Source organism: Drosophila subobscura, chromosome A (genome assembly GCF_008121235.1).
Source record: "Drosophila subobscura isolate 14011-0131.10 chromosome A, UCBerk_Dsub_1.0, whole genome shotgun sequence".
NCBI lineage: Eukaryota > Metazoa > Arthropoda > Insecta > Diptera > Drosophilidae > Drosophila > Drosophila subobscura.
Genome location: NC_048530.1, coordinates 18,898,530 through 18,923,223, shown reverse-complemented (window position 1 = coordinate 18,923,223; position 24,694 = coordinate 18,898,530). Strand labels below are relative to the sequence as shown.

Below are 24,694 nucleotides of genomic sequence, written 5' to 3'. Positions count from 1 at the left end.
GCTCTGATAACTCTTGGATGCACTTGGCATTAGAGCCGCTGCTGCTTTTTATTGGATGTTGCACGTTATATTCGGACCTCAACCTCTCAACCATCTGAGCGGAATGGTCTGGTGGTCCACAGTCTCGGATTTCACCGTCAATGCGATTTTGGCGTTGCGAAGGGAGCCGGCAGAGGTGTACCAAATCCTTAAATCAACACATATAAATATTTATAAGGCGAGCCGATTCGTCTTCGTCTCTATATTGTATGTCGAGTACCTGGTAGGCAGTCGGAGTGGGGCGGGGGGCAGCTTCATGCTTATTTTACAGTTGTTAATCACTGAATATTACCGCCGGCTTGCCTTTTTTGTTGTTGTGTTTTGCAGCTTCTCTTCACGGCTCCTTGGCTCTGTGCAATTTTAAGCAAAGTTAATTACGCGCCTCAGATTAATGTTCGCCCACATACCATACCAGCGTGCAGCTGACGATTTTCAAATTAATAACAGATGGCGCCCACTGTGAACGAACTGTGTAATGTGTCAACAGACACTGTAAAAGCAGTGTCGCATGCGTCATTCAAACAGCTGACCGCCAAAGAATATCGATGGGGGCCGCTATCGATTCGAATGCAAATGGAATTGTTGCAAAATTGGGAAAACATTTGAAAACTTAAAGTTTATTTATGATATATTAAAGATGCTGTTCTTTTGCTGTATGCCAACAACAAAAGCAAACCGAAATTGAAAACAAATAAAAAGTGCCTCGATGGGTGGAATGAAAAGAAGTGGAAGTCATATCTATGTACAGCCGTGTAAAAATAGAAAAATAGTTTCGATCTGCCCTACGATTCGTTTGTATGTGACAGCAGCTCTTATCGATAAGTGGGCAGCAGTGTTCCGCAACATAATCACGGAATGAGCAACATTCTGGATACCCTTGGGAAAATCATTTTATAGAATTGAAGAAATAATTTTAGATGTCATTCCGCAATCAATCCAAACTCAAGTCAGTCTCTGTTGTAAAGCTATTTCTACGGAATTTTACAGATTGTTGATAGAATAGAATAGAGTCATTATTCAATGCTTTATGTCAGTTTTTTAAAAGTGAATTTTAACATTATTTAATGAAAATAGAGTATGCAAAATGCCCTAACCACTTGTTGACATGCAACAAGTGGTCAAATGACGTAACGTTACATTCATACTTACGTTTTAGGCTTTATTTGTTTCTGACCTTTTTAGTTTGAACCTCATTTTGTCAACAATCCAATAAAAAAGAGTCCAGAAAACTAGCCAATCTGGTGGAAAATTGATTAATCAATAGGATTAAATTATAGTTTCAGGGTAGAAATCTTCAGCTTGTTAGTAATATTAAAAATAAGATTGAAGTCGATTGAATCGGGAAACTGCATATTCTTACATTGTCAATCCGCATATGCTACATATTAACTACACATTTATGTAATTAGCAACAGAGACACCTAACGAGGAAATGTGTACATTTTTTGACAAGTTTCGCCGTATTTTTCCCATGAACCGCTGGTGGAAGCAGCAGTGTGAAAAAACTCCGCTTTCCACTTTTTTACATTTCTTCTCTTCGACATAGTCGAAAAAGTTGAGATATTTATGTTGGCAAAAGATCATTTATTTAGTGCTGGAATATATTTTGGTATATTTCTGAGGGTCAGACAAAACATTTTTATCGATAACTCCGCGGCCACACTGTTTTTTTTAGTTTATATTTATATTTATTAAAATTCTCGTGTAGTTTAACTCAGTAAATAAAAGAGACTGCCCCCCACCCAAAAGTCTGCACATAGTGAGTTATAGGGACGTGCGTTTACCATAACTAGATTACGTGAGAGTCCGAGTGGAAAAAGGAAACAACAAATTTGACCGTATGATTTCGGATTCTCGTAACAAATCGGAATTTCTTATTGGTGTGTGTGACGCAGTGTATGAGTGTGTGTGGTGTGGTGCGTGAAAAGCGAGCGAGAGGCGCGTGCATTACAATAATTGCACAAACAACAAACCATCAACTAACTAGAGTGAGAGAGAGGGGGGTGGCCGTGGCTTTCTTCGTCGTCGTCGTCGTGGAAGTGGGAGAGAGAGATCAGCAGGAACAACAAAACGCCGAGATTTGTTCCGTTCACCCCCCAAATCAGACTCCCCCGCGCCCAACCACTAACTGTTGTTTGTGTGGCAGGGGTGTTCTTGGGGCATTGAAAATTTCCGCGTTGACAATAGAAAATAAAGTCAAGAGTACGGTTATACTATGAACAAGTGGAACGACTAGACAAATAACAGCAACAAAAATCGAATAGCTGCGAGCGAGGCCGCGGCCAGAACCAATCGAAGGACTGGGCTGGCCAGGACGCACACACACACTCGCACACACAAATATCGACGCCGACAGAAATGGATGTCCTGGAACTGTTGCGTGCGAGTGGCACAAACATGTACGACATATTCTTATCGGATCCCTGGTGGGACTACATCACCCAACAGCTCAAAGTGACGGTAAGTAAGTGCTCTTTCTCTGTCTCTCTTCTTTGTTTGGCCCCCACACCAAAGGGAGTGTATGTATGTATGTGTGCGGGAGAAAAACAAATTTTGATTTGGATAGAGGAAGAGGGTGCTCGCAAAGGGGGGTGTGTAGACGCTCGCGCGCGCATTATTAATCAGCTGCAGCTGGTTCGGTTCGTGTCTGGGCTTATGATAAGCACAAACAAAGATTTCAAGAGCGAGAGGGCGATAGAATTAGAGAGAACTCTCTGCTCACCCTCTCTGAAAGAACAGTAAACGTGTGTGGGTGCATTTGGATCTTGCTTCCTGTTGCTGCTTCTATTTCCCTCTCTTTTCAAGGCACTTCCGTGTTCAGCAGGCTGTTTTCCAGCATTGTAATAAGGGTTTTCGCTGCTCGACTTACATAAATCCCAGTCCCACCACTACAAATGATAGTCAGAAAACCCGCAATGATAATGATAATACCAAATCTGACCCCGAAGACGTCGTCGCCTTGCTGATTAAGTATCAACGGTGGTGCGGGTGCGGGTGCGGATGTGTGTGAATGTCAAGTTTTTGCCTTTTGCCTAATCAGAAGCACGTGCAGTGGGGCGGGGGCGCGCGCGGCAGCACCCAAATCAGTTTTCAATAATTCAATTAACCCCTTGGGGCCGAATCAATTTAGCCGCCTCGTGACTGTAAAGCCAGCCATGTGGCGGTGCTAGCTGTAGTCACAGTCAGCGGTAACTCTTGTTGCCAGGCCAGAGACCAGGGCAGTCAATCAATCTAATCCAATCCAATCCAGCCCCAACAAATGCGACTTTCCATTCAATTCTGGCAAATGCAGCCGGCCCCATTAGATCTGTCTGCGATAGATATCATCCGTTGGTTATTCCACTTGAATTCCAGCAATCTTATCCCATTCCAATAGTCAAAACCGATTCCGACCAATCTCAATGCAATTTCAGAAACGCGATTCTCCCAATCCACTCAAATTTCAGTTATCCACTGGGATACCGAATCCAATCCAGTTCCCGTCTTGCAATCGTAAACATTCCAATCGCAATTGCGATTCCCTGCAATCAGCCTGCATAGATCATATTTGTGTTTATTCCAATTAGAATTCACAGTAAACCTGTTATCGGAATAAGCGCTAAGCCAAACAAAAACAAACAACAGTCGCCCGTCGTCATACTCGGCATTAATAATTGCAGGCAACGGCTACTATTACCGTTTAATCAGACATGCTCTCTCGTATATCATATAAATAAATCATCATGTACTCGGTTGTATAAAAAATGCGGAAACGGTAGACAGTAAAAAGAAAAGAGAGCAAAGCAAAGCAAAGCAATAAGCGACCAAAACAAGTGTCGGCTGGCAAGCAGGCAACAACGCGGCGACATTCAATGTCAAAATTCATTTACAATCAAAGCAACAAGAGCAACAACAACAATTGCGGCGGCCCACGAACGAGTGGAGTAAGAAAAATAGAAACTTAGAGCAAAATGAAGAAGCAAAAAGGTAACGCAGGTCGTTCGGTTTCTTTCACTCTCTCTCTCTCTCAATGTTGTGCGCCCATTCGTGGTGAAATTATACAAGGAGGTGACACCCGCAGCGCGCTCTTATTTCGCAGCTAATTCTTCCCGCGCAATTGCAAATAAAACTGCAAAAACAGCTGGTGACATAGAGAAAGAGAGGGGAATAACCACCCAGCGTTATTACATGATTAGTTTTGCCCAACAAAGTAGGAGAATGCATCACCTTATATTTATAGACGCCTTGGGCCACATGAAAACAGAAAACAGCTGTCAGGTACTGCGCTCCTTGGTTCGATCGGACTCGAAACTAGTTCATAGCTCCGTACATCGAAAATCTCACTTTAAAGTTTAAACGCACCGCAAAAGCCAAGCCAAGTTAAGGAAATTTTATGTTTCCACACATCATATCAAAAATCTATATACAAATTTTACTTCCTTAAACGATTTACTGCAAATAAAAACTCGCGTTAAGAGAACAACAAAATAGAGAGAAGACAAAAAAATTCCTTGTGATATTTGTTGTTGTTTAGTTGTGTAAATCATGGAATGCACTGTAAACGAACTTTTGAGATTATCAGAACCCGTACAGGTAACCCATCTACCCACCTACCATCTATTGGATACCAAAACAAAGAGTCAGCGGCGTCCTTTCCCACATGCAGCTGATCCACCGCCCCCTCTGATTGTTTTCCCATTGTATTTCCACTTGCAGATGTACCTGTACTGCGCCCTTGGCGTGCTTTGCGTCGTGTTCCTTGGCTGGTTCGTGTACTTCAAGTATATAACACGATTGCGGCTGCGCGATGAGATTGCCACCTCGCAGAGTGAGATGACCCTCGCCTCGAGCGGGGATCTGCGCGGACCACGCTTTCGCAAGCGAGACAAGATGCTGTTCTACGGCAGGCGCATGCTGCGCAAGATGAAGAACGTCAGCGGGCAGATGTACAGCAATGGCAAGGGCTACAAGCGGCGAGCGGTGATGCGATTCGCACGCCGCATCCTTCAGCTGCGTCGCGACAATATGCCGCTGGAGGTGCGCACCGTGGAGCCGCCAGCGGAGTACCTGGAGGAGACCATGGAGGGCAGCGATCGAGTGCCCCCAGATGCCCTCTACATGCTGCAGAGCATTCGCATCTTTGGGCACTTCGAGAAGCCAATCTTTCTGCGCTTGTGCAAGCACACCCAGTTGCTGGAGCTGATGGCCGGTGACTATCTGTTCAAGATCACCGACCCGGACGACAGCGTCTACATTGTGCAGTCGGGCCTGATCAATGTGTACATCATGAATGCTGACGGCAGCACGCTCTCCCTCAAGACAGTCCGCAAGGGCGAGTCGGTGACGTCGCTGCTCAGCTTCGTTGATGTCCTCTCTGGTCATCCCAGCTACTACAAGACGGTGACGGCCAAGGCAATGGAGAAATCGGCAGTCATTCGACTGCCCATGGCGGTAAGCCTGTGAACCTCACCCTAAAATTTTCCATAGATTCCACTGACGAGCGCCCTACCGTTTGCAGGCCTTCCAGGAAGTGTTCCAGGACAGTCCGGATGTGATGATCCGTGTGATTCAGGTGATAATGATACGACTGCAGCGTGTGCTGTTTACGGCGCTGCGCAACTACCTCGGCCTCAATGCAGAGCTCGTGCAGAACCACATGCGGTTCAAGGGCAGCAGTCAGGCGCCCACCGGTTGCTGTTCACAAACATCGCGACAGGCCAACGCCACAGGATCGGCATCGGCGACGGCAGCGGCCGCGTCTGTCGTGGGTGCAGCCATAAATACGGCACTGCCAAGGCCATACAGCTCCCTGTCGCGTCACTCACAGGACGAGCAGCACACGCTGTCCAACCCGAATCCGGGCATACCAAATCTAGAGCTGGCTGGCGACACAGTGAACACGCTCTATGGCGACATGAATGGCCTTAGGCTGAATAGCGAATTTTTGTATCACAATCGTGAGTCGGACGGTAATCTGGCCAATCGTCGCGGCTCCACAGCGCATCTGGAACAGCCCGAGGTGGGTCCAGTGCCGTCCATTGATATGCGTCTGGTCCGGGCATCGGCGGTGGAGAGCTTGCGCAAGGAGCTGGGCCTGCCCGAAACGGATGCCCACATCATAGATCCCTTTGTGGAGGTGCAGGAATTTGAGGCGAATGTCACCCTCATCACTGAGGGCAATGCGGATGATGTGTGCGTGTGGTATGTGATGACCGGCACACTGGCCGTCTATCAGGGCAATGCCGATGCGACGCGCGGCAAGCAGGATAAAACGGATATGCTCATCCATCATGTGCATCCCGGGGAGATAGTGGGCGGCCTGGCCATGCTCACGGGCGAGGCCAGTGCGTACACAATTCGTTCGCGTAATAACAGTCGCGTGGCATTCATCAGACGTGCCGCCATATACCAGTAAGAATAAACGCCACCGCCGCCTCTGTGTTCACTTTGGTTAATTTATGTTCAACTTTTGTCTTGTAGAATTATGCGTCAGCGTCCGCGCATTGTGCTGGATCTGGGCAATGGGGTGGTGCGGCGCCTGTCGCCGCTGGTGCGCCAATGCGATTATGCCCTGGACTGGATATTTCTGGAGTCCGGACGGGCGCTCTATCGGCAGGATGAGAGCAGCGACAGCACGTATATTGTGCTCAGTGGACGCATGCGTTCTGTGGTTACGCATCCTGGCGGCAAGAAGGAGATCGCTGGCGAGTACGGCAAGGGTGATCTTGTGGGCATTGTGGAGATGATCACCGAAACGTCGCGCACCACCACAGTGATGGCGGTGCGTGACTCGGAGTTGGCCAAACTCCCGGAGGGTCTCTTCAATGCCATCAAGCTGCGCTACCCGATTGTGGTGACCAAGCTGATCAGCTTCCTTAGCCACCGCTTTCTCGGCTCGATGCAGACGCGCCCCACAGCTGGGGCGCCTGGGGCACCCGTCGAGGCCAATCCCGTCACGCACAAATACTCCACGGTGGCCCTGGTGCCCATCACAGACGATGTGCCGCTGACACCATTCACCTATGAGCTCTACCATTCACTGTGTGCCATCGGTGGGTCATCAGTGCGCACCCAAAATCCCAGTGCTAATTATCTTGCTTTCTTTTTGGCGTGGCAGGTCCTGTCCTGCGTCTAACATCGGACTTGGCGCGCAAGCAGCTGGGTTCGAATATATTCGAGGCGGCGAACGAATACCGACTCACCTCGTGGCTGGCCCAGCAGGAGGATCGCAACATAATCACCCTCTATCAGTGTGACAATGCGCTGAGTCCGTGGACCCAGCGGTGTATGCGCCAAGCGGATGTCGTCCTCATTGTGGGCCTCGGCGATCACTCTCATGCGGTGGGAAAGTTTGAGCGCGAAATCGATCGCCTGGCGTTGCGCACGCAAAAGGAACTGGTTCTGCTCTACTCGGAGGCGACCTCCTCGAAGCCGGCCAATACGCTCAGCTGGCTGAACGCTCGTCCATGGGTGACCAAGCATCATCATGTGCTCTGTGTGAAGCGCATCTTTACGCGCAAAAGTCAATACCGCATCGTGAGTGGGAAGCACACAAATAAATTTGTGATATTAGCTGAACTACTCTCTCTCTCTCTCTCTCGTTTGTTACTCTTTAGAATGATCTCTACAGTCGTGTACTGCTGTCCGAACCGAATATGCATTCCGATTTCTCGCGCCTGGCCCGCTGGCTGACGGGCAATTCGATTGGTCTCGTTTTGGGCGGCGGCGGGGCACGTGGTGCTGCTCATATTGGCATGCTGAAGGCCATACAGGAGGCGGGCATACCAATCGATATGGTCGGAGGCGTCAGTATTGGTGCACTGATGGGTGCACTCTGGTGCTCGGAGCGTAACATTACCACGGTCACACAGAAGGCGCGAGAGTGGTCAAAGGTATGTTGTATGACTTCCCAAACACACACACACAGATTTTATTCAACATTTCTTGTTGTATTTCTTCGTTGCAGAAAATGACCAAATGGTTCCTACAACTCTTGGATCTAACCTATCCCATAACATCGATGTTCTCCGGGCGGGAGTTCAATAAGACCATCCATGATACCTTCGGTGATGTGAATATTGAGGATCTGTGGATACCCTACTTCACCCTCACAACGGATATCACCGCCAGTTGCCATCGCATCCACACCAACGGTGAGTGGGCAGGGCAGACAGTGCACCTGTCTGTCTCTCACGCTCTCTCTTCTTTCTCTCTCTCTGCTTCTCTTTGTTGCTAGTGCTACTTCTTCTACTTAAATGTTGCTTTTATTTTAGTTATCATTTTGCTTATATGCATTTTGTGTTTTTTTTCTGGCTATGTCTATTTCGTATGTAACTCTGTTATTGTTTGTTGCTTTACCTTCGTAGCTGATTGTTCTCTTTATCCCTCTCTCTCTCTCTCTCTCTCTCTCTCTGTCTATCTTTTGTAGTCATAGAGTGCCAAGGTGTACGAACACAACGGTAAGGCTACGTTTACCGTTTGTTCGTATACCTTTTACTTAGAACTGAGAGTGCAAGACGCAGCACACACCCACACCCAAACTCTCACAACCAACACACAAACACACACACACATGTACACGTACACCCAGCCTCATTAATGGCCCTCCCCCCCCCAAATGCAAATTAGAGGCTTTACCCCTCCACCCTCGGTAGGTGTGCAGTTGTAGGTAGACACATTTCACATGGATTCACAGACAGGCATGGACATCCCTTTTAATCATTGTTGTTGTTGTTGCTGTTGTTACCGTTAATGCTGCTACTTATTGGCATGTCTTGTTGTCCGCCGTTTTGTGTGCTAGGGTTGAAAGTTGCCAAAAGCTAATTTTGATGAATATTTGTAGCTTCTATTGCTAGTCTGCTGCTACTACAAAGCCAGCCAGTTCCACGCGCATTCCATCATTCCCCACCACAACATCTCCCACCAAAAAAAAAAAACAAAAACAAATCTTTCGCTCAACGCTGTTTCTCTCTCAATCTATCTCTCTCTCTATTTTTGTTCTCTTCCCACACAAACGCACCTCGAAACACTCATACCTAATCTCATTGCTGGCATGCCGTTAATCAACAACAAACAAACCAAAAACTGCCTTCTTGCCTACAACCAACCACCAACCAACCAACCAACCAACCGTCCAATCAACCAACCAACCAACCAATCAATCAATCAAATGCAGGATCTCTGTGGCGCTATGTACGCTCCTCCATGTCGCTTAGCGGCTACATGCCGCCCCTCTGCGACCCCAAAGATGGGCACCTGCTACTGGATGGCGGCTATGTAAATAACTTGCCAGGTAAATAGCAATTAGAATGCAATTATATCTCAAACCAAACCAAAAAAAAAAAAAAAACTAAACAAAACTAATTGTAAATTACGAACGAATCGTTAATCTATTTTTTTAAATTCTCGATTCTCAATTTAGAGCGTGCGCAGAGTGTTGGATATACATAATAGCCCTACCCCTACCCTAAGCTTTGTCCATGTCCCGCCCATACCCTACCTCTGATAAATATGTGATCTATCCCAAGCTGATGCTGTTCTAGTTGTTCTTGTGTTTTTTTTCTCTTGTGTTTGTGCAATGTTTTTGGAGTTTTTAGCAACAAAATTCGTTGTACTGGCAGCCCTGTTTTTGATTGTCCTCCTCGCATTTATCGATAGTTGCGCGGTGTGCTTAATATAACGGTGAATGCGCACCACCACCACCACTGTCCCTGTTCCTGTTCCTGTCACTCTCATAACACAACATACGAATAATGTACACAAACAAAACAAACAAACACACCTACACAGATGCAGAGTTGAGTGCGCACAAAAGTTCTATCGTATTTTCTTTCTTCTGTTTCCTTCCTTTGATTATGTACAAAAACTAAATTTTGATTTGTGGTATGCGTAAACAATCTTAGTTTCAAATTTATTGACTTGGCGACTCTTTTTCCTTTGTAGTTAGCACAAAGAGTGACATTCTTTGAAATCACCAAACAGCGGCAATTAAATCCTGTCTATCTATTTCTCTCTCTCTCTCTCTCTATATATTTCTCTCTCTCCACCCACACCGAATTACACACTCACAAAAATGTCACCACCTGCGTCCATCCGTGCGTGTCCACCACACAACACACACCCAATGTGCCCGACTGCCACTGTGTTGTTTGTCTGTTGTGTGTGTTTGTGTGTGTGTGTCTGGTGTGCCCGTTCATTCATTTGTTGTCCGGCTGCGGCAGGTCACCTGTGGCGCTACTGCCGTGCCAGCATGTCCATCGCTGGTGTCTTTCCGCCTTTCTGTGATTACCGCGACGGCCATCTCCTCCTCGATGGCTGCTACACAAACAATGTGCCAGGTAAACCAGCATCCCATACACACCTATGTGTCCAACACTCTGCGCCGCAATAGCAACCGCGCATTCCGCGATTCCGTTATTTCAGATGCGTTGTAGCCTGCCCGGCTCGAGCAGCTTGGGTTGGCTGTGGGTGTGTCCCAGTGCTCGAGATGCTCGAGTATCAATGGCTACCATGTACCGCTAGTTGAACATTCTAACGACTAACAAACACATTACCATTTCCATTGCACACACACACAACACACGCACACACACAACTTCTTTTTCGACTGTAGCTGATGTGATGCACAACCTGGGCGCCGCTCACACAATCGCCATCGATGTAGGCTCCCAGGATGATACTGATCTGACCAACTACGGGGACGATCTAAGCGGCTGGTGGCTGCTCTACAAGAAGTGGAATCCTTTCACATCGCCCGTAAAGGTGCCCGATCTGCCCGACATTCAATCGCGGCTTGCCTACGTTTCGTGCGTTCGACAATTGGAGGTGCGTACTCATCCTCTTCCCCCCAAAGCGGATTATAACTGTATTCATTGATTTGCCTTTTCAGGAGGTGAAGAACTCGGATTACTGTGAATACATTCGACCGCCCATCGACAAGTACAAGACCCTGGCGTTTGGCAGCTTCGATGAGATCCGGGACGTGGGCTATGTGTTTGGCAAGAACTACTTTGAGGCTATGGCGAAGGCGGGACGGTTGGGCAGATTCAATCAGTGGTTCAACAAGGAGCCGCCCAGACGCAGCAACCATGCCTCACTCAACGAGTACACGTTCATCGATTTGGCGCAGATCGTGTGCCGGCTGCCGGAGACCTATGGCGTGAACGCGGCGGATCTATTCAGCGAAGACGAAGACTGCGATGGTTACATATCGGAGCCAACCACACTGAACACGGTAGGCCGCACTCTAGAATGTGATTTCTATGGTTAAATTGCAACTAATTCTCTGTCGTTTATTGGATGTAGGATATGCGACGCTATCAGGTACCGCGTGCCGGCAACTCGTTGTCATTTTCTGAGACTGAAATGGACATGGACTCCGATGTGGAGATGGATTTGAAAATGGAGCGCAAAAAGGACAAGTCCACGCAGGCCACACCGCCACTGCAGAGCAAGGCACATATGCTGCGGCGCAAGCACTCGAGGGAAGAGGCTAGACACGAATGGGAAATTAAGCGCGAGCAGAAGCAGGAGCTGGCGCGCGAGCAGGATCTGGAGCGGGAGAAGGAACTGAATCAAAAGGGTCGACTGGTCGAGGCGGATGACAATGGGGAGGAGACAGGCGTACCCGCACAGACCTCGCTGATATACACAGAAGACGACGAGGAGATGGACAGAAGTGAAGTGAATAAAGACAACGAAAGGGATGAGGAGAGTAGGGCAGAGGTCAAGCAGGAAAAGGAGCAGCAAAAGGAGAGCCGAAGCGATGCGAATAACGAAACCAAAAACTAGCTATAGTCAACACAATCAAGGCCATGTCCAAAACAGCAAACAGCAAGCAAACGCCTCCACATGCTGTAAACCACCCAATCAATCTCCAACGAAACAAACCAACAAAAAACAAAACAGAATCGCTTAGACAAGGAATTCGTTAACCTCTAGGTTTTATAGCAACCAAGACTTAGGCTTAGCTTAGCGTACGTGCGTACCAACCAACCTCCTCCCTTCCACTATCCACTGTCCACCATCCCCATTCCGATTCCGATTCCTGTCCCACATCCCTTATTCAAGCCATTTCAATGGAGGCGGCACAACAGGTCCACAATCTTTGTATATAAATAAATATATATATAAATATTTTTACTGAGGCAAAGTGCCCGAATTGTTAACCATTGCGCCAAGTCGCATTTGAAGCTGAAAGCTGAAGCTGATCCCGATCTGTATCCAGATTTGTTTACGGATGCGGATCCCTGTCAATTCAATACTTCTTCACGATAGAGCCGCACACACACACACACTTATTGCCTCTTATTATTTTTCTATAAACAAACAAACATTTATTTGATAATAGGAAGAAAGTTTGTAAATTGCAAGCAAAAATAAATTTAAAACAAAACAAAACAAAACAAAAAGTACAATGCCAATGCCATCAACAAGTCGTCGTCTGTTATTTGGGATTGTGTTGCAGCGTCGGCGTTGCTTCTGTTTCTGTTATTTTTTGCTGTTGTTGTTGTTGTGGCAGGCGTCCGGCCTCATCTTTCAAAGAAAAACAAACCCAACCGTGGGCCTGTGCCTGAGTGCCTTAATGCCTGACTCAGTCGCCGGCTTGCCTCAGTCGCTGATTAAGTCTCGGCCCTAAAGCTGGAGCTGGAGCTGGAGCTGTTGCCGTAGCTGACGCTGCCACCGCTGGCATTTGAAGGCTAAACACAAAAACAAAGAGAGAGAGGAGAGGAGAGTCAGTGTCGGAGCCAGAGAGCGAGCGAGAGTGGGAGTAAGAACGAGAGTGAGTGAGAGAGAGACCAGAAAAGGGTAAGCAGGCAATTCCGATCTGAATTTATTTGTGACCTAAACAAAGTGCGTGACGGAGAGGTGTCGCAACAGGTGATTGATGGTGTTGCAATTTCACAAGAGCATTTCGTCCAGCAGTTCCGCCATGAATCGCGCATCCAACACAAGGTGGTGCTTCCTCACGTGCATCTCAGAGAGTCTCTGCCTCTGCCTCTGCCTCGGTGGCTGTGGCTGTGGCTGGGCCCGGGTATGTGCCTGTGCCTGTGCCTGTGCCTGGGACTGGGCGCACTGTTGGTGGGGGTGGCAAGTGCGCGACAGGAAGTAAACGAAGCCATTCGGGTATGGAGGCTCGGCCTTCGCTCTCCCGCCTGAAGCTGCCTGTTGGTTCCGTGACTGTGACTTTGACCGTGCATGTGCGTGTGCGAGTGCGTGTGCGTGTGTGTGGGTTTGTGGCTGTTGCTGCCGTTGCTCTTCCTGCTTTTGTTGTTGCTGCTGCTGCTGGGGCTGCTGTTGCTGCTGCAGGTGCTCGCTCGTGTGATGAGAGCGCGCCGCTGTCATCGGCAAAGGGTGCATGGGCAACTGGTGGCCCACGACAAGCAGCTCAGGGGGCGGCAGCTCTCCTCTTATATCCCGAATACAGCAGCCATGCCTCAGCTTTCGTTGGCGCGCACGTTTCGGGCCCGACTGAGGTGCAGGCGCGCTCATCCTCTCGCGTGCATCGGCAATGCCGAATGACGTCAAACAGGGCCAGTCGTCGGGTTGGCCGTGTCTGTTCTTGTCATTGCACAGCAGTTCCCCGGAGCGCTTGCCCGTCAGATGCTGCAGCCGTTTGCGGATCCGCTGCCGCTCGACGAGGTTGCGCTGACAAGCCTCCTGCAGGCGCCACATTGTGCTCGGATCCATACCCCAAAAAATATATTGTGTTTCAACTTGAACCGTACGAATTTCCAAAACTTGCCAAAGCTGCCAGATATTTCTCTGTGGTTGTGTTTCTAATCCCGACGGCTCACTATCGTTATCGACGTACAAGCACAAGTTATCGCTTCACCAAGTTGACAGTTACAATTTTGTGACATTTAAAATTTCCCGGAAGTTTGGTGTTTGAATCGTGCAGGCAACAAAACGAGAGCACAGGTATCGCGCTTAGTAAACCCAAAAAACCATCAACAAAATCCCGTTGCACGCACATTCCGGGAGAGCACGCGAAGTGCAAGTGAAGCCAAAGTTCTTCCGATCGACAGTCGCAGGCGCAGTCTGCTCGTTTTTTTTGTTTCTTTTTGTTTTCGTTTTGCATTGCATTTTGAGATTAGAATGTCCAAGAAGAAAATGGGTGGTAAAATGTCGAGCTCGGGCGCATTGGGGCACCAGCACCCAGGTAATCCTTGCTTATACTTGCAGGCAACCAAAGACACACTCACATACGCACCCGCAAAAGCAATCGCAAAAGCACACACACGCACAAGCAGCCAAAGCAACTGCACACACACACACCGAAAATAACGTTAAATAATTTTTCATATGCGCAGATCTCGAACTGGACCCGGAACTATCCCTGCTAATACCCGGATCGACCAATGAAATGAGCTCGCTCATCCATTGCCAGCACATGCACACATACATACACAAAATGACACAGCTGACAAGCGCCAAGCTCCGTTATGTGCCGGATCTAACGGGCATGGCTGTGCCGCCGGGCGCCGAGCGCATGGTGTTCATGAAGCTAACGGTGAAGCAGTATCCGCACGATCCGGCAGCCGTTAAGTTGCTGAAGGAGGAGACGGCTTGCGTGTGCTTCGATCTGCCGATGGATCGCTTTCCCGTCCACGCACCCATCAGCCGGATGACCTTCCTGTCGCCGAAGCTACTGCCGCCGGGCTTCGATGCTGGCGCTGTTTTTGGACCCGGCGTGCTGCCGCGCAAGTACTACCCGATCGGCATGCTGCCGCCGCAGCACAAGGGACCGACACCGGCCCTATTTGTCGGCCGTCGGCCACGACTGCCCACGAATCTGATAATGCCGCTCCCCACCGGCATCGGCAAGCCGTCGGCTGAGACGCAGTTGCGCCTAAAGCGCTGTCAAGTGGCACTGGGCTTTGTGGGCGCCGATGCCAACACCATGGCCATCATGCAGAAATACATCGACAATCCGCTGCCGACGCAGTACAACATTTACGTGCCAGATCTCTCCGACTTGAAGGTGGTGCTGGCCACCCAAGCTGATGCCATGATGACATATGCCATGACCATTATCTCGACGGTGGTGCAGCCACACGCACCGCAAGTATCCAGGGCCGCCATGAACGCACCAGGACCGAAATTCGACCTGCCCGCGGAACTGTTTCCACCCGAAATCATCGCCAGAGAGCCTGTCTTTCTGCCCAAACGTTATCTGCCCAACAACTTTGATGGCGGCTGTGTGTTTGCACCTGGCGCACTGCCATACTCTTGGTTCCAGGGTATCCTGAATCCCCATGAGGCAGCGGTGCAGCACAACTATCTGATTTCGCCGCCCTTGTTCTTTGGCCGCTGGAAGACCAAGCAGCCGAAGCTCGACAGCGCTGTGAATAAGCCAAAACGTCAGGCGAAGACAATGCTCTCGGAACTAGCATTGAAGCGCACCGGCTCGAATGGAACATCACTTGCGATTGCTTCAGGCTCGAAGCCAACAGCAAAGAATGCCAAAGAATCGAGGCCATCAGTCTCGACTCCAACACGCGTGAGACCTACGAACGACGACAGCGGACTAGTGGATCTCATATTCGGTTTGTATGGCAACGAGAAGGAGATTGCTGTGGGTGAGAAGGGGCTGCGTAAACTGGTCGAGCTGTTAATTCGTAAAAAATCTTTGCGCGATGACTTCGATGTGGACAAAGCCGCCGTTCAGTATCGCGCCATCATGCACACCCGTGCGGATATACGCGATGGCAAGCGTCCAGCATTGGCAGTGCCCGCACCAGTGCAGATCCCACCCGAACTGCAGGCAAGGCTTAATCCGTCTCTTTTGCGTAAGCGGGCTATCCGCTGTCCCTGCTCTCACTGCGGTGAGCGCAAGTAAGACGGAACGGAACGGAATGGAACGGAACACGCACACACGACCATGAAGAAACTATAAAGGAGGGCTCGTCGGTGGCAGAGTTACTCGCTGCTTTTTCTTACTGTCAGTGCTCGTTTGCTTTTCAATGCGGAAGGTTACAGCGAGAGCCCTTTCGCTCGCAGTTTTCACTCGTACAAATTTCCTAATATTGCCGACAAGGCCTCCTTTATAGTTGCTTCATGCACACGACCACCTCTCGACGAAATCAAAAAGCGAATTTCCTTCATTTATATATAATATTTTTTTTTTTTTATTTATTTGTAAGATTTTTAGTTTTCTTCTAAATTTGTTGCTTGTTTCGGGGTTTTCTTTTATGTTGTTCTTTTTTTGCTAAACAGAATGGATACATATTTCGAGTTGCGTGCTTCTTGCGTGCCTATGTGTGCCATGGAATCTCGCGGAGATTCGCTCTTGAGGCCCAAAAAACCGAACCGAAAAGTCTAGATTTACGTAACTACAACTACCACTACAACTACTACTAGAAACAAAAAAAACAAAAAGAAAAAACCTTGTGATTTTATATATTATATATAAATGTATATATGTATTATGTGTATACAGAAAGAAAAAAAAAAAAAAAGATATAGAGATGCATCTATGCATGAACTCCTGTTCCGCCCCCTTTGTCAACATTTACAAAATGATCCTTCGCTTAGTTGTATTTACAATGCGCAACAGACCCAGGAGTACAAATTTTTCGGAGTGTAGGGAACAATAAACAAAAAGAAAACACACAAACAAATGAGTCAACCATTGAGCGGGATGGGGATTGGGGATTGGTTTCGGGGCTTTGAGTGTGGAGTTGGTACTTATTTTGGCACTGATTAAACGAGGCAAACAGAGTCCCAAACAGAGCAACAAAACGACCAGGTAAATACATACATAAATATATTCAGAGTAAGATTACACAAAAAAAATGTTAATTGCTTTTGTGGCCGATACAAAAGTTGATGGAAATAGGAAATAGCAGCGAGCAGCTGCTGCTGAACAAAAATTAAATGAATTTTCGGGCGAGCACGTGGATGCTCTCCTCCAACTCGCTTTACAATAATAATAGCTATAGATTTTATAGTACAATTTGTTGTGTGTTGTTATAGCAGCAGCGCTCTATAATTACTATTAAACAAAATCAATTATACAAAATTGCAGCTGCGCGTATGCCCCCTACACATTTAACGCACAATCTGTGTAAAAACTAATAACAAATATACCGTAACAGCTCCATCGCCCAGCTTTTGCTCCCTCTACATTGTCCAACCATTGCACACACTCTCTCTACACTCTGCACTCTTGCTTATTATTATTATAATTATATATATGCACTCAGCTCTATTTTCTATGCATTTCACAATTCGCTTTTTCATTACGTTTCGTTTACTTTCCATTTGTTACGCATGGTTTGCACACACATACATATACATACATCATTTATAAAGATTTATTTATTTATCAACTATCTCTCATTTATCAATTGTAGTTATCATATTCGTTTTCGTTTTCGTTTTTTACATGCACAAACTCATGAGGCCAAAGTAGACAATTTATTTGCATTACATTTTCGGTTGTGTGTTTTTAAATATTTAAGATATCGCGTTAAGAGACTTAAGACTTAGGGCTTGCCATGGTTAGAACACGAAACATATATGTGTATGTATAGATTTATGGGGCATATATTTTATTCGAATATATAATTAAATATTTTCTTCGATTTTCGCTTTAGAGATTCACATACATACATACATATGTACACATATGTGTAGCTACGTTCCGGTGCTTGCTTGCTTGCTTGTGTGTGTGTGTGTGTGTGTGCTTATCCATTAAACAATTACATTTTACAACATATGTCATTTGCATTGATTAATAATTAATTGCATATATATATATATCATATTTATATATAGATAATATCATTGATTTGCTGCCTGTGCTGCGTGGGGGGGGGGGAGGGTTCTCCATGTGCTGTGCCAGAACGAAACAACGACCAATTAATGTCACGTGCTGCTCGGTCAGCCTATAGTTTCTATGTCCAATATTTATAGATTTATATTAAGAATTGAGTCTGCCTGCACACACTTTTCCCTTGCTCTTCTTCCTCCCTTCACAATTTGAAAACTATCTTAAACGTACGCGGGGGGGAGGGGTAGCCTGGGGTGGGTCAGATCGGTTTTCTGGGGGTTTTGGGTTTGACTGGTGATGGACGACTAGGCGTGGGAGCTGACAGCAAAAACAGGCTTTGGCTTCACCCTGGAACCCCTCGGCATCCTGTAGGCTAAATCTGGCCAACCAGCTCCTGTATGCTGCGCAGTAAATCTTCCATATTTCACAAGAGATCGCGATGAAACACCCAGGTGTGTTTTGTATGAGCAAACTTATGCGAGAGCCACTGCGACTCGAGCAAGTTGAAACGATCCTGGCTCAGATACAACGGTTTGCCGCGCCTAAAAAACAATTGTTTTTTATTTATTATTTAAATAAATGAAGCAGCTGTTGCCAAATCCACTCACTTGAGATCGCGATCCTCCTCATCGAAGTCATCCAAGTAGAGTGATCCCCAGAGGCAAGCGCGGCGACCACGTATGACAATGATGTACGTGGAGGTGACCACCAGAAAGATGCCAATGCCGCCGCCACAGGATAGTGTGTGCTGTGGGAGACACAAAAGCGACAATGAGTGAATGTGCAGGCAGCATTCGAGAGGTGCAGAACTTACCCTAACTGCCTCACAGCAATCATTTTCCGCACAACAGTTTTGCTTAAGGCACACAATCGTCCCGCACAGCAGGCAAATGGAACTTTCCTTTGGAACTTTATAGCAATTGAGGCAGGGTCGCTCATGGTAGTACTGCAACGAGCAAAATCAATTAACAGAATCACAAATGAAGGATTCTGACTGCTGCTTACCGTGAACAAACGCTCGTATTCGCGTGGCAGCTCTAGCAAACGCGGCTGCTGCCACAGCGAATGCTGATTGATCAGCACCAGCTCACGGATGGTGTCCGACGGTGGTCGCACCTCTCGCAGCTGCTTGCACCAGAACTGCGGCAGTGAGTGCTCGGTGCCGGGTATAAAGCACAGGCCCTTGCTGGCATTGAAGCAATCCCAGTCCATGGAATCGGTGACCAGCTCCAGATAGTAGATCAAGCGCACAAATTCCAGGCCCGGCGCTGATATCTCTGGCATCTCGTGGCGATACAAATGCTGGCGCAGCAGCGCCGCAACACGCAGGAATGGCAGGCACAGCGACTGCAGCTGCAGCTCCATTGACTTCAAGTTGACATCGGACATGGTTGCTGCTCCACTGCTGCTGCTGCTATTGCTACTGCTCGTGCTGCTGCTGTTAGTGGCGTGTGCACTGCTGCTGCTCGCTGCCGCTGAGGTGCTGGCTATGCTGTCGCGTCGCAGATTGATCAAGCAATCGGTCTCGGCCAACACCAAGGCCATGGCACGTCCCAGCTGCGCGGCACTCTGCTGCTGATGGCCACTGAAACGGCTCGAGCTGCTGCGGCGACTAAACGATGTGGTGGGCACGGGCGCAGGACCCACGGTGGAGCTAACAATGACAGCAGCTTCCGCTGTTGCCTCCGTTGAGGACTGGCCGCTGCTGCTGCTGCTGCCATATAATGCCAGAATGTAATCACACTCGAGATCCGTCAGCGTGACGCACAGTTGCAGAACAATTTGGTAATACAACAAATTGTACATCACCTTCACCATGCACGTAAAGTAATCTAGAGAGAGATGAGAGATGAGATGTGAGCCACCGTTTCTCGCTGGTAAAACAAAGCGAATTACGTACCCTGATCCAAGTGCAGCGGTGCCAGGAGTATAAACTTTAAGAGCAGCGCAATGGGATCTGCCAGCAGACTGGGTATCAGCTCCTGGCAGTGGGCCGGCAGTGGTTCCGCATCGCTCACGGGCAGGCCCGCCAGCGAGGCCCAGCTGCTCCAGAGCGGCCACTCGACCAGGACACGCACATGCACCGACAACACATGCAACAGTGGCACAATGCAGTCTCGCTTCGGCTTGTAGCGCGTCGCATTCGATGTGCAGAGCGAGCCGCCGCGCTGTATGATCTCCGCCTCCAGATTTGTGCGCGCTATCGATGTCACAAAGATGAACAGCTTGCGGAACGTGATGGAGGCGCACTTCACTTTGCGCTGTGAAATGTTCGTCATCACCTCCATGGCATGGCCCATGGCCTCGGTCAGTTTGGTAGATGGCTGCAGAAATCAAATGATTGAGTGGAGGAAATAAACGATAGATGCTCCTCCTCCCTGCACTTACCGGCATCGTTTCATTCTCCTTGATCAGATCGGAGAGATCGGCGACCAGCTGCTCGAACGGCTGATTGCCCGATCTGACCAAATGCGTGGGCCTGTCCAGCTGCGGACTGAGCGGCAGCACCGAGTTGGACAGCTGCCGACACACCGGGCAGTAGAATTCGCCACGATCCTGCACCGGCTGCCGCTGTGTCGTGTACAGCGTCTTGAGGTACGCCTCCAGGCAACTGAGATGCACATGATGGCCGCACGACTGCACATGGACGCCATTGTCGTAGGCCATGTTGTTGGACAGATACCAGGACTCGTCGCCAAACTTCAAGCTGAGCAGCTCGGTGCGGCGACTGAACTCCGAGGCCAGCCGTGTGCTGCGGGCCAGCCGTTGCTCTTCACCAGCGTCGAGCGGCAGCGGCAGACGCTCGGCAATGCGCCGACGATGGCCCACAATGCCACTCGACTCGACCAGTACGACCAGCCCGATGGGATTCGTTTCAGTGCTGGCCGTGGTGCAATTGCAAATGATGCAATCGTACTCCTTCTCCCGCGGCTGCTCCTCGTACAGATCCTCATCGTCGTCATCCTCCAGGCCGTTGTCCATGTTGCTGGCCGCCGCCGCAGCCGATTGCATGAACTGTTTCTGCTTGTTCGCAAAGTCTTGCATCATCTTTTGCTGACGCTCGCGCGCCTTCTTGCGTCGCTCCTCCTTTTCCTTGCTCTCGCGCGCCCTCGCCTCCGCCTGCTTCTCGCGCTGATTGGGCCAAAGGCGCGCGCGTATCTCATCGATGCTCACCGCGCACAGCTCATCCTTTTTGGCAATCTTGCGCAGCAAATTCCCAATAAAGAAGGGCCCGTCGCCGATCCGCGAAGCGGACACGTGAATGTTCGTGTAGTTCCGTCGCGTCCCACGTCCGTGTCGCTCGGCCAGGGCCGTGCTCTCGGCCGCTGCTGCCGCCGTCGATGTGCTCGCCTCATTGCAGTCCACATCCATGGACTGATCCATCTCTGTGGCTGTGGCCGAACCCAGCTCTGGGCACTCCTCGCCATCGCTTAGCGAAAAGCTGTCCAGTGTGCCGCTCAGCTGGGAGTGCAGCTTCAGCAGCAGCGACAGAATGCTCTCGTCCATGTGGAGGTCATCCTTGTTGCTGCCACCAATGGCTATGTCCACGGATCGCTTGCGCGTCCCAGTGGCGTCGTAGTTCATGCGCCGCCCACTGCCCGTAAAGCTGCCCATGCCGAGTGCATTCGAGGGCACAATGTCCATGTTGCCGCTGCTCGGCACAGCCACCGGCTGGACACGCTGGAACGGCAGCAGCATACCGCTGCCGGTGGGCGTTGTCGGGGAGAACATTTCGCTGGGCGCAGCCAGCGCCGGGGGTCCGGTGCCACCGCCCGCTGCTGCTCCACCAGCCACATGATTGCTCTCGGCCAGCAGCAGGTCGCGCCGTATGGCCACCTCCATGCCGCTCTCTGGCAGCGTTATCTGTTGCATGGGGAAGTGAAAGTCAAGGGCGGCGGGCCCCAGATCCATGGCCGTATCCCTGTCGCGCAGCAGATCATCCTCGTTGCTGTCCTGCCGTATGATGACGCCAGTCTCGGGCACAACGGACAGATCCGGTGGCAGGGCCACCTCCATGCCGGGCATGCGCATGGGCACCAGAGCCTGCGACATGCTTCTGCGTGCCACAGTCATGGCGCCCGGTCCCGGTGCGGCACCTGCTCCCGCGCCTGCTCCCGGTAGACCACCGCCAGCCGCCTCATCGCCATCCGACTCCAGCTGGCCGATCATCCGCATGCCCATCTCTGCGTCCGGATCCACATCGAACTCGAGATCGGAGTAGAACGGATTGGAGCGATAGCCGGAGCCAATCACCTGCGGATCGCGTGACTTCAGCGACAACTTGTTGACCACGTGCCGCAGATTGCAGCTGAGATTGTCCGTGGGATAGCACTGGAAGAGTCGCGGCGGCTCCTGCCTGCCCTGGTTGTATCCATGATGGTATCCCCCAGCGCCACCGCCACCGCCGCTGCACTCCACCATGGCGGCCGCTGCCGCCGGCGGGCTGTCGCTCACATCGCTGCTCGTCTCCACGGCCATTTCGAGGAGAAAGACGGCGAGGGCCAGCAGATGCTCGGAGACATCGCGCGTGTGCACGGCGCGAAAGAAGATCGAGAGGATGGTGGAGTGGAAGACGCGTGAGTTGAGTATGCGGCAGGGATCGGTGAAGGAGCTGGTCGTGGGCAGTGCCTGCGGCAGACGGAATGGCGGCCACAGATTGCCACTGGCTGGCATCTTCTCCTTTGCCTTCACGTAGTTGGTAAAGCGATCCAGCGAGGACTGAAAGTCGCGACGATGCACTGCACGCAGGAGGACGTGCAGCGGATCATAGTACTTCTCCCACACCTCGTCGATGGGCGTGAAGAGGCCCTGCTCGAGATTCTCGGACCCACTGGACGGCGCCTTGTACACCGACAGCTTCTTGAGGAACGTCTCAAAGTTTTTGGTGTGCACATTGCCCGATCGTTCCGGCATCAGCTCGAGCAGCTGGGAGTGTGTCTTGTTCTCGGTGGCCAGCAGGGCGCTGATCTCGATGATGCACTGGGTTGCCTCATCGTTGCCCAGATTCGTGCGACTTGTGACCAGGGTGGCGAGGAATGTGAGGAAGCCCTCCAGCATCGAGGATTGCTCCGCCTTTTGGGGCTGCTTCAGCGGCGCCGTCTCCAGCCACTGGCCCACATCGAACAGCTCGATGGTGTTCTGCAGGAAAAAGTACTGCGGCAGATTGGTGGCGCAGATCTGAAGAAAGAACAGATCCATGTCCGCCATCGAGTTGCAGAAGTTGGCCTGTATGTAGGTCATCGCCTGGCCCTTGATCTGAAGTCCATTTCGCACCCATTTGCCAGCCAAAATTTCATAGAAGAAGCTCTGCAAACAAACCAAAAACAATACAAATATTTAAAAATTGTGTGTTTGAAAATAGCGGAAATATCGCTTAGGACCCCCCTATCGATGACGGTGCTAGCAGCTATCGAAACGAGCTGGAAAGCAACTCTAAACAGCCCAAGTCAAGCATACATACTGCTATCCCATTCACACTTATGCTGCGACCTATGTTGCTGGCAAGCAGAAAGAACTGTAAACTGTAAACCCAAAGAGAAACACACAACAAAGGCGACAGCAACAACGGCACACACACACAAACTGATGCACACACTGCTTAAATGTGAATTAAAAAACTGTCTCGTGCCCGTCTGTATGCGTGTATTTTAATCAATCCAAGTTAGTATCAGGCGCAGCAGCGAGCGCATCTCTGCTGTCTCTGCTTGTGTGCTCTCTGTTATTGTCGTCTCTGGTGGTGTCCGGCATCCCGCATTCGTTTTTCAAATTTCAACGGGTGCAGTCGCGTGCGTGTGTGTCCGTGTCCCGGTGTATAAACAATTTTCGTTTAGTCAATCTCAATATTATAATCTTAAAGCGCACACGCGCCTGAACTGAACCCACACACGCAGCAGCCGCTCAGCCCACACCACACACCTGCCAAAATCAAGATGCGAGCAGCAATGAAACGGTTTATTCCCCTGTTTCTGGCCTTGCTGCTAACACTCCAGCAGCCCGCACCAACGACGGCCGTGATTGAGGATGTGCTGGACATCATACACGTCGTTAAGGAGGTGTCCACGGGCATACTGAAGGCCTGGGACATTGTGCAGGCCTCACCTTTGGGGGCCAACATAGACTTTCCCCTGATGCGCGAAAAGCAGAAAAAGGTGCTGCAGCGCCTGAAAGAGGTCACCCGACAGATAGACCAGACCGAGGAGCAAGTAATACACAGAGGGATAAACCACACATCAGCGTACAGTAACCCAACATCCGAACACTTTCAGCACGCCGAGTATGTGGCCCTGGCCATAGACACGGTGACCAGCCACATGAACCTCAATGCCCCCATGCTGGCCAAGATGAACGACATCGGCGACACGGTCAACCGGATCTCTTCGCGCTACCAGCAGATGCAGAAATACGAGGCCCACAAGGACAAGCTAGAGATGTCCACCCTTGTGACGTTCGCCGAGTGGACAGTCTCCCCGAATGCCCATTCGGTGCACCACCTGATGGACCGTCTGCATCTCACGCTCTTCGGAAGCGAAGAAAAGGCCAACACTACGGGCACCAGCAGCAGCAGCAGCAGCCTGCTCGCCCAGCTGGCAACCAGCTATGAGGTAACTCTTCCTAGACACTGATCATGCACATTTAATGCCCAGGCATCAATCACCAGAGTAGATTCGTTTCCTACGTGAATCATGCGCGTTAGGCTAAGTTGTTTCCCAGAATTGGGCGGGCGTCTGGTCTGGGTACCCTAAACTAAACTCGACTTTCCGGTTGTCTCTTCGTCACGATCTGTATGTGTATTCCGTATTCTCGGGATCCATTCCCTCTTCATTTTTGACTTTCGGCTGGGCAAAAGAAAGTCCGCGATTAGTCATCTTCGGCTTTGTCATAACGGCTTTGCCAAAGCCA

General features: G+C 49.8%; 5 protein-coding genes across 11 annotated transcripts in view; 3 read left to right on the top strand and 2 right to left on the bottom strand.

Moving 5' to 3' along the window:
- The first annotated feature begins 1,712 nt into the window (after window positions 1-1,712).
- LOC117903412 (neuropathy target esterase sws) lies at window positions 1,713-11,917 on the top strand. 5 transcript variants are annotated; one of them, XM_034815426.1, is made up of 12 exons: window positions 1,715-2,499; window positions 4,735-5,469; window positions 5,537-6,429; window positions 6,499-7,070; window positions 7,136-7,554; window positions 7,635-7,910; window positions 7,985-8,171; window positions 9,194-9,310; window positions 10,239-10,355; window positions 10,631-10,842; window positions 10,907-11,251; window positions 11,323-11,917. In XM_034815426.1, exons 1-12 carry the CDS (start codon window positions 2,398-2,400, stop codon window positions 11,806-11,808), a joined length of 4,461 nt encoding a protein of 1,486 aa, XP_034671317.1. In that variant the 5' UTR covers window positions 1,715-2,397; the 3' UTR covers window positions 11,809-11,917. The 5 variants fall into 5 exon arrangements, with proteins under 5 accessions (XP_034671349.1, XP_034671317.1, XP_034671332.1 ...); XM_034815441.1 differs by lacking the exon at window positions 9,194-9,310; XM_034815434.1 differs by lacking the exon at window positions 10,239-10,355.
- Window positions 11,918-12,808: 891 nt separating this feature from the next.
- LOC117903475 (mushroom body large-type Kenyon cell-specific protein 1) lies at window positions 12,809-13,796 on the bottom strand. Its single transcript, XM_034815534.1, has one exon. It carries the CDS (start codon window positions 13,705-13,707, stop codon window positions 12,919-12,921), a length of 789 nt encoding a protein of 262 aa, XP_034671425.1. The 5' UTR covers window positions 13,708-13,796; the 3' UTR covers window positions 12,809-12,918.
- A 304-nt stretch (window positions 13,797-14,100) lies between these two features.
- On the top strand, window positions 14,101-15,859 carry LOC117903228 (DM7 family protein GE17491-like). Its single transcript, XM_034815127.1, has 2 exons — window positions 14,101-14,179; window positions 14,331-15,859. The coding sequence occupies exons 1-2, from the start codon at window positions 14,116-14,118 to the stop codon at window positions 15,857-15,859; spliced, it is 1,593 nt and encodes a 530-aa protein (XP_034671018.1). The 5' UTR covers window positions 14,101-14,115.
- Window positions 15,860-17,773: 1,914 nt separating this feature from the next.
- The window catches only part of LOC117903403 (E3 ubiquitin-protein ligase Ubr3), a 16,715-nt gene continuing 9,794 nt past the window's right edge, over window positions 17,774-24,694 (bottom strand). For both annotated transcript variants that reach the window (XM_034815402.1, XM_034815411.1), the window contains 6 exons: window positions 20,183-23,101; window positions 19,695-20,118; window positions 18,800-19,626; window positions 18,609-18,740; window positions 18,403-18,542; window positions 17,774-18,336 (listed from right to left, as the gene is read on the bottom strand). In XM_034815402.1, the coding sequence (XP_034671293.1) occupies window positions 18,219-18,336; window positions 18,403-18,542; window positions 18,609-18,740; window positions 18,800-19,626; window positions 19,695-20,118; window positions 20,183-23,101 (4,560 nt within the window). In that variant the 3' untranslated portion in view covers window positions 17,774-18,218. The remainder of the gene's footprint in view (window positions 18,337-18,402; window positions 18,543-18,608; window positions 18,741-18,799; window positions 19,627-19,694; window positions 20,119-20,182; window positions 23,102-24,694) is intronic.
- The window catches only part of LOC117903453, a 24,892-nt gene continuing 23,567 nt past the window's right edge, over window positions 23,370-24,694 (top strand). Inside the window, exons 1-2 of one of the 2 annotated variants that reach the window (XM_034815509.1) lie at window positions 23,370-23,997; window positions 24,061-24,396. In XM_034815509.1, coding sequence (XP_034671400.1) covers window positions 23,725-23,997; window positions 24,061-24,396 — 609 coding nt within the window. In that variant the 5' untranslated portion in view covers window positions 23,370-23,724. The remainder of the gene's footprint in view (window positions 23,998-24,060; window positions 24,397-24,694) is intronic. The other variant, XM_034815492.1, reaches the window with a different exon arrangement.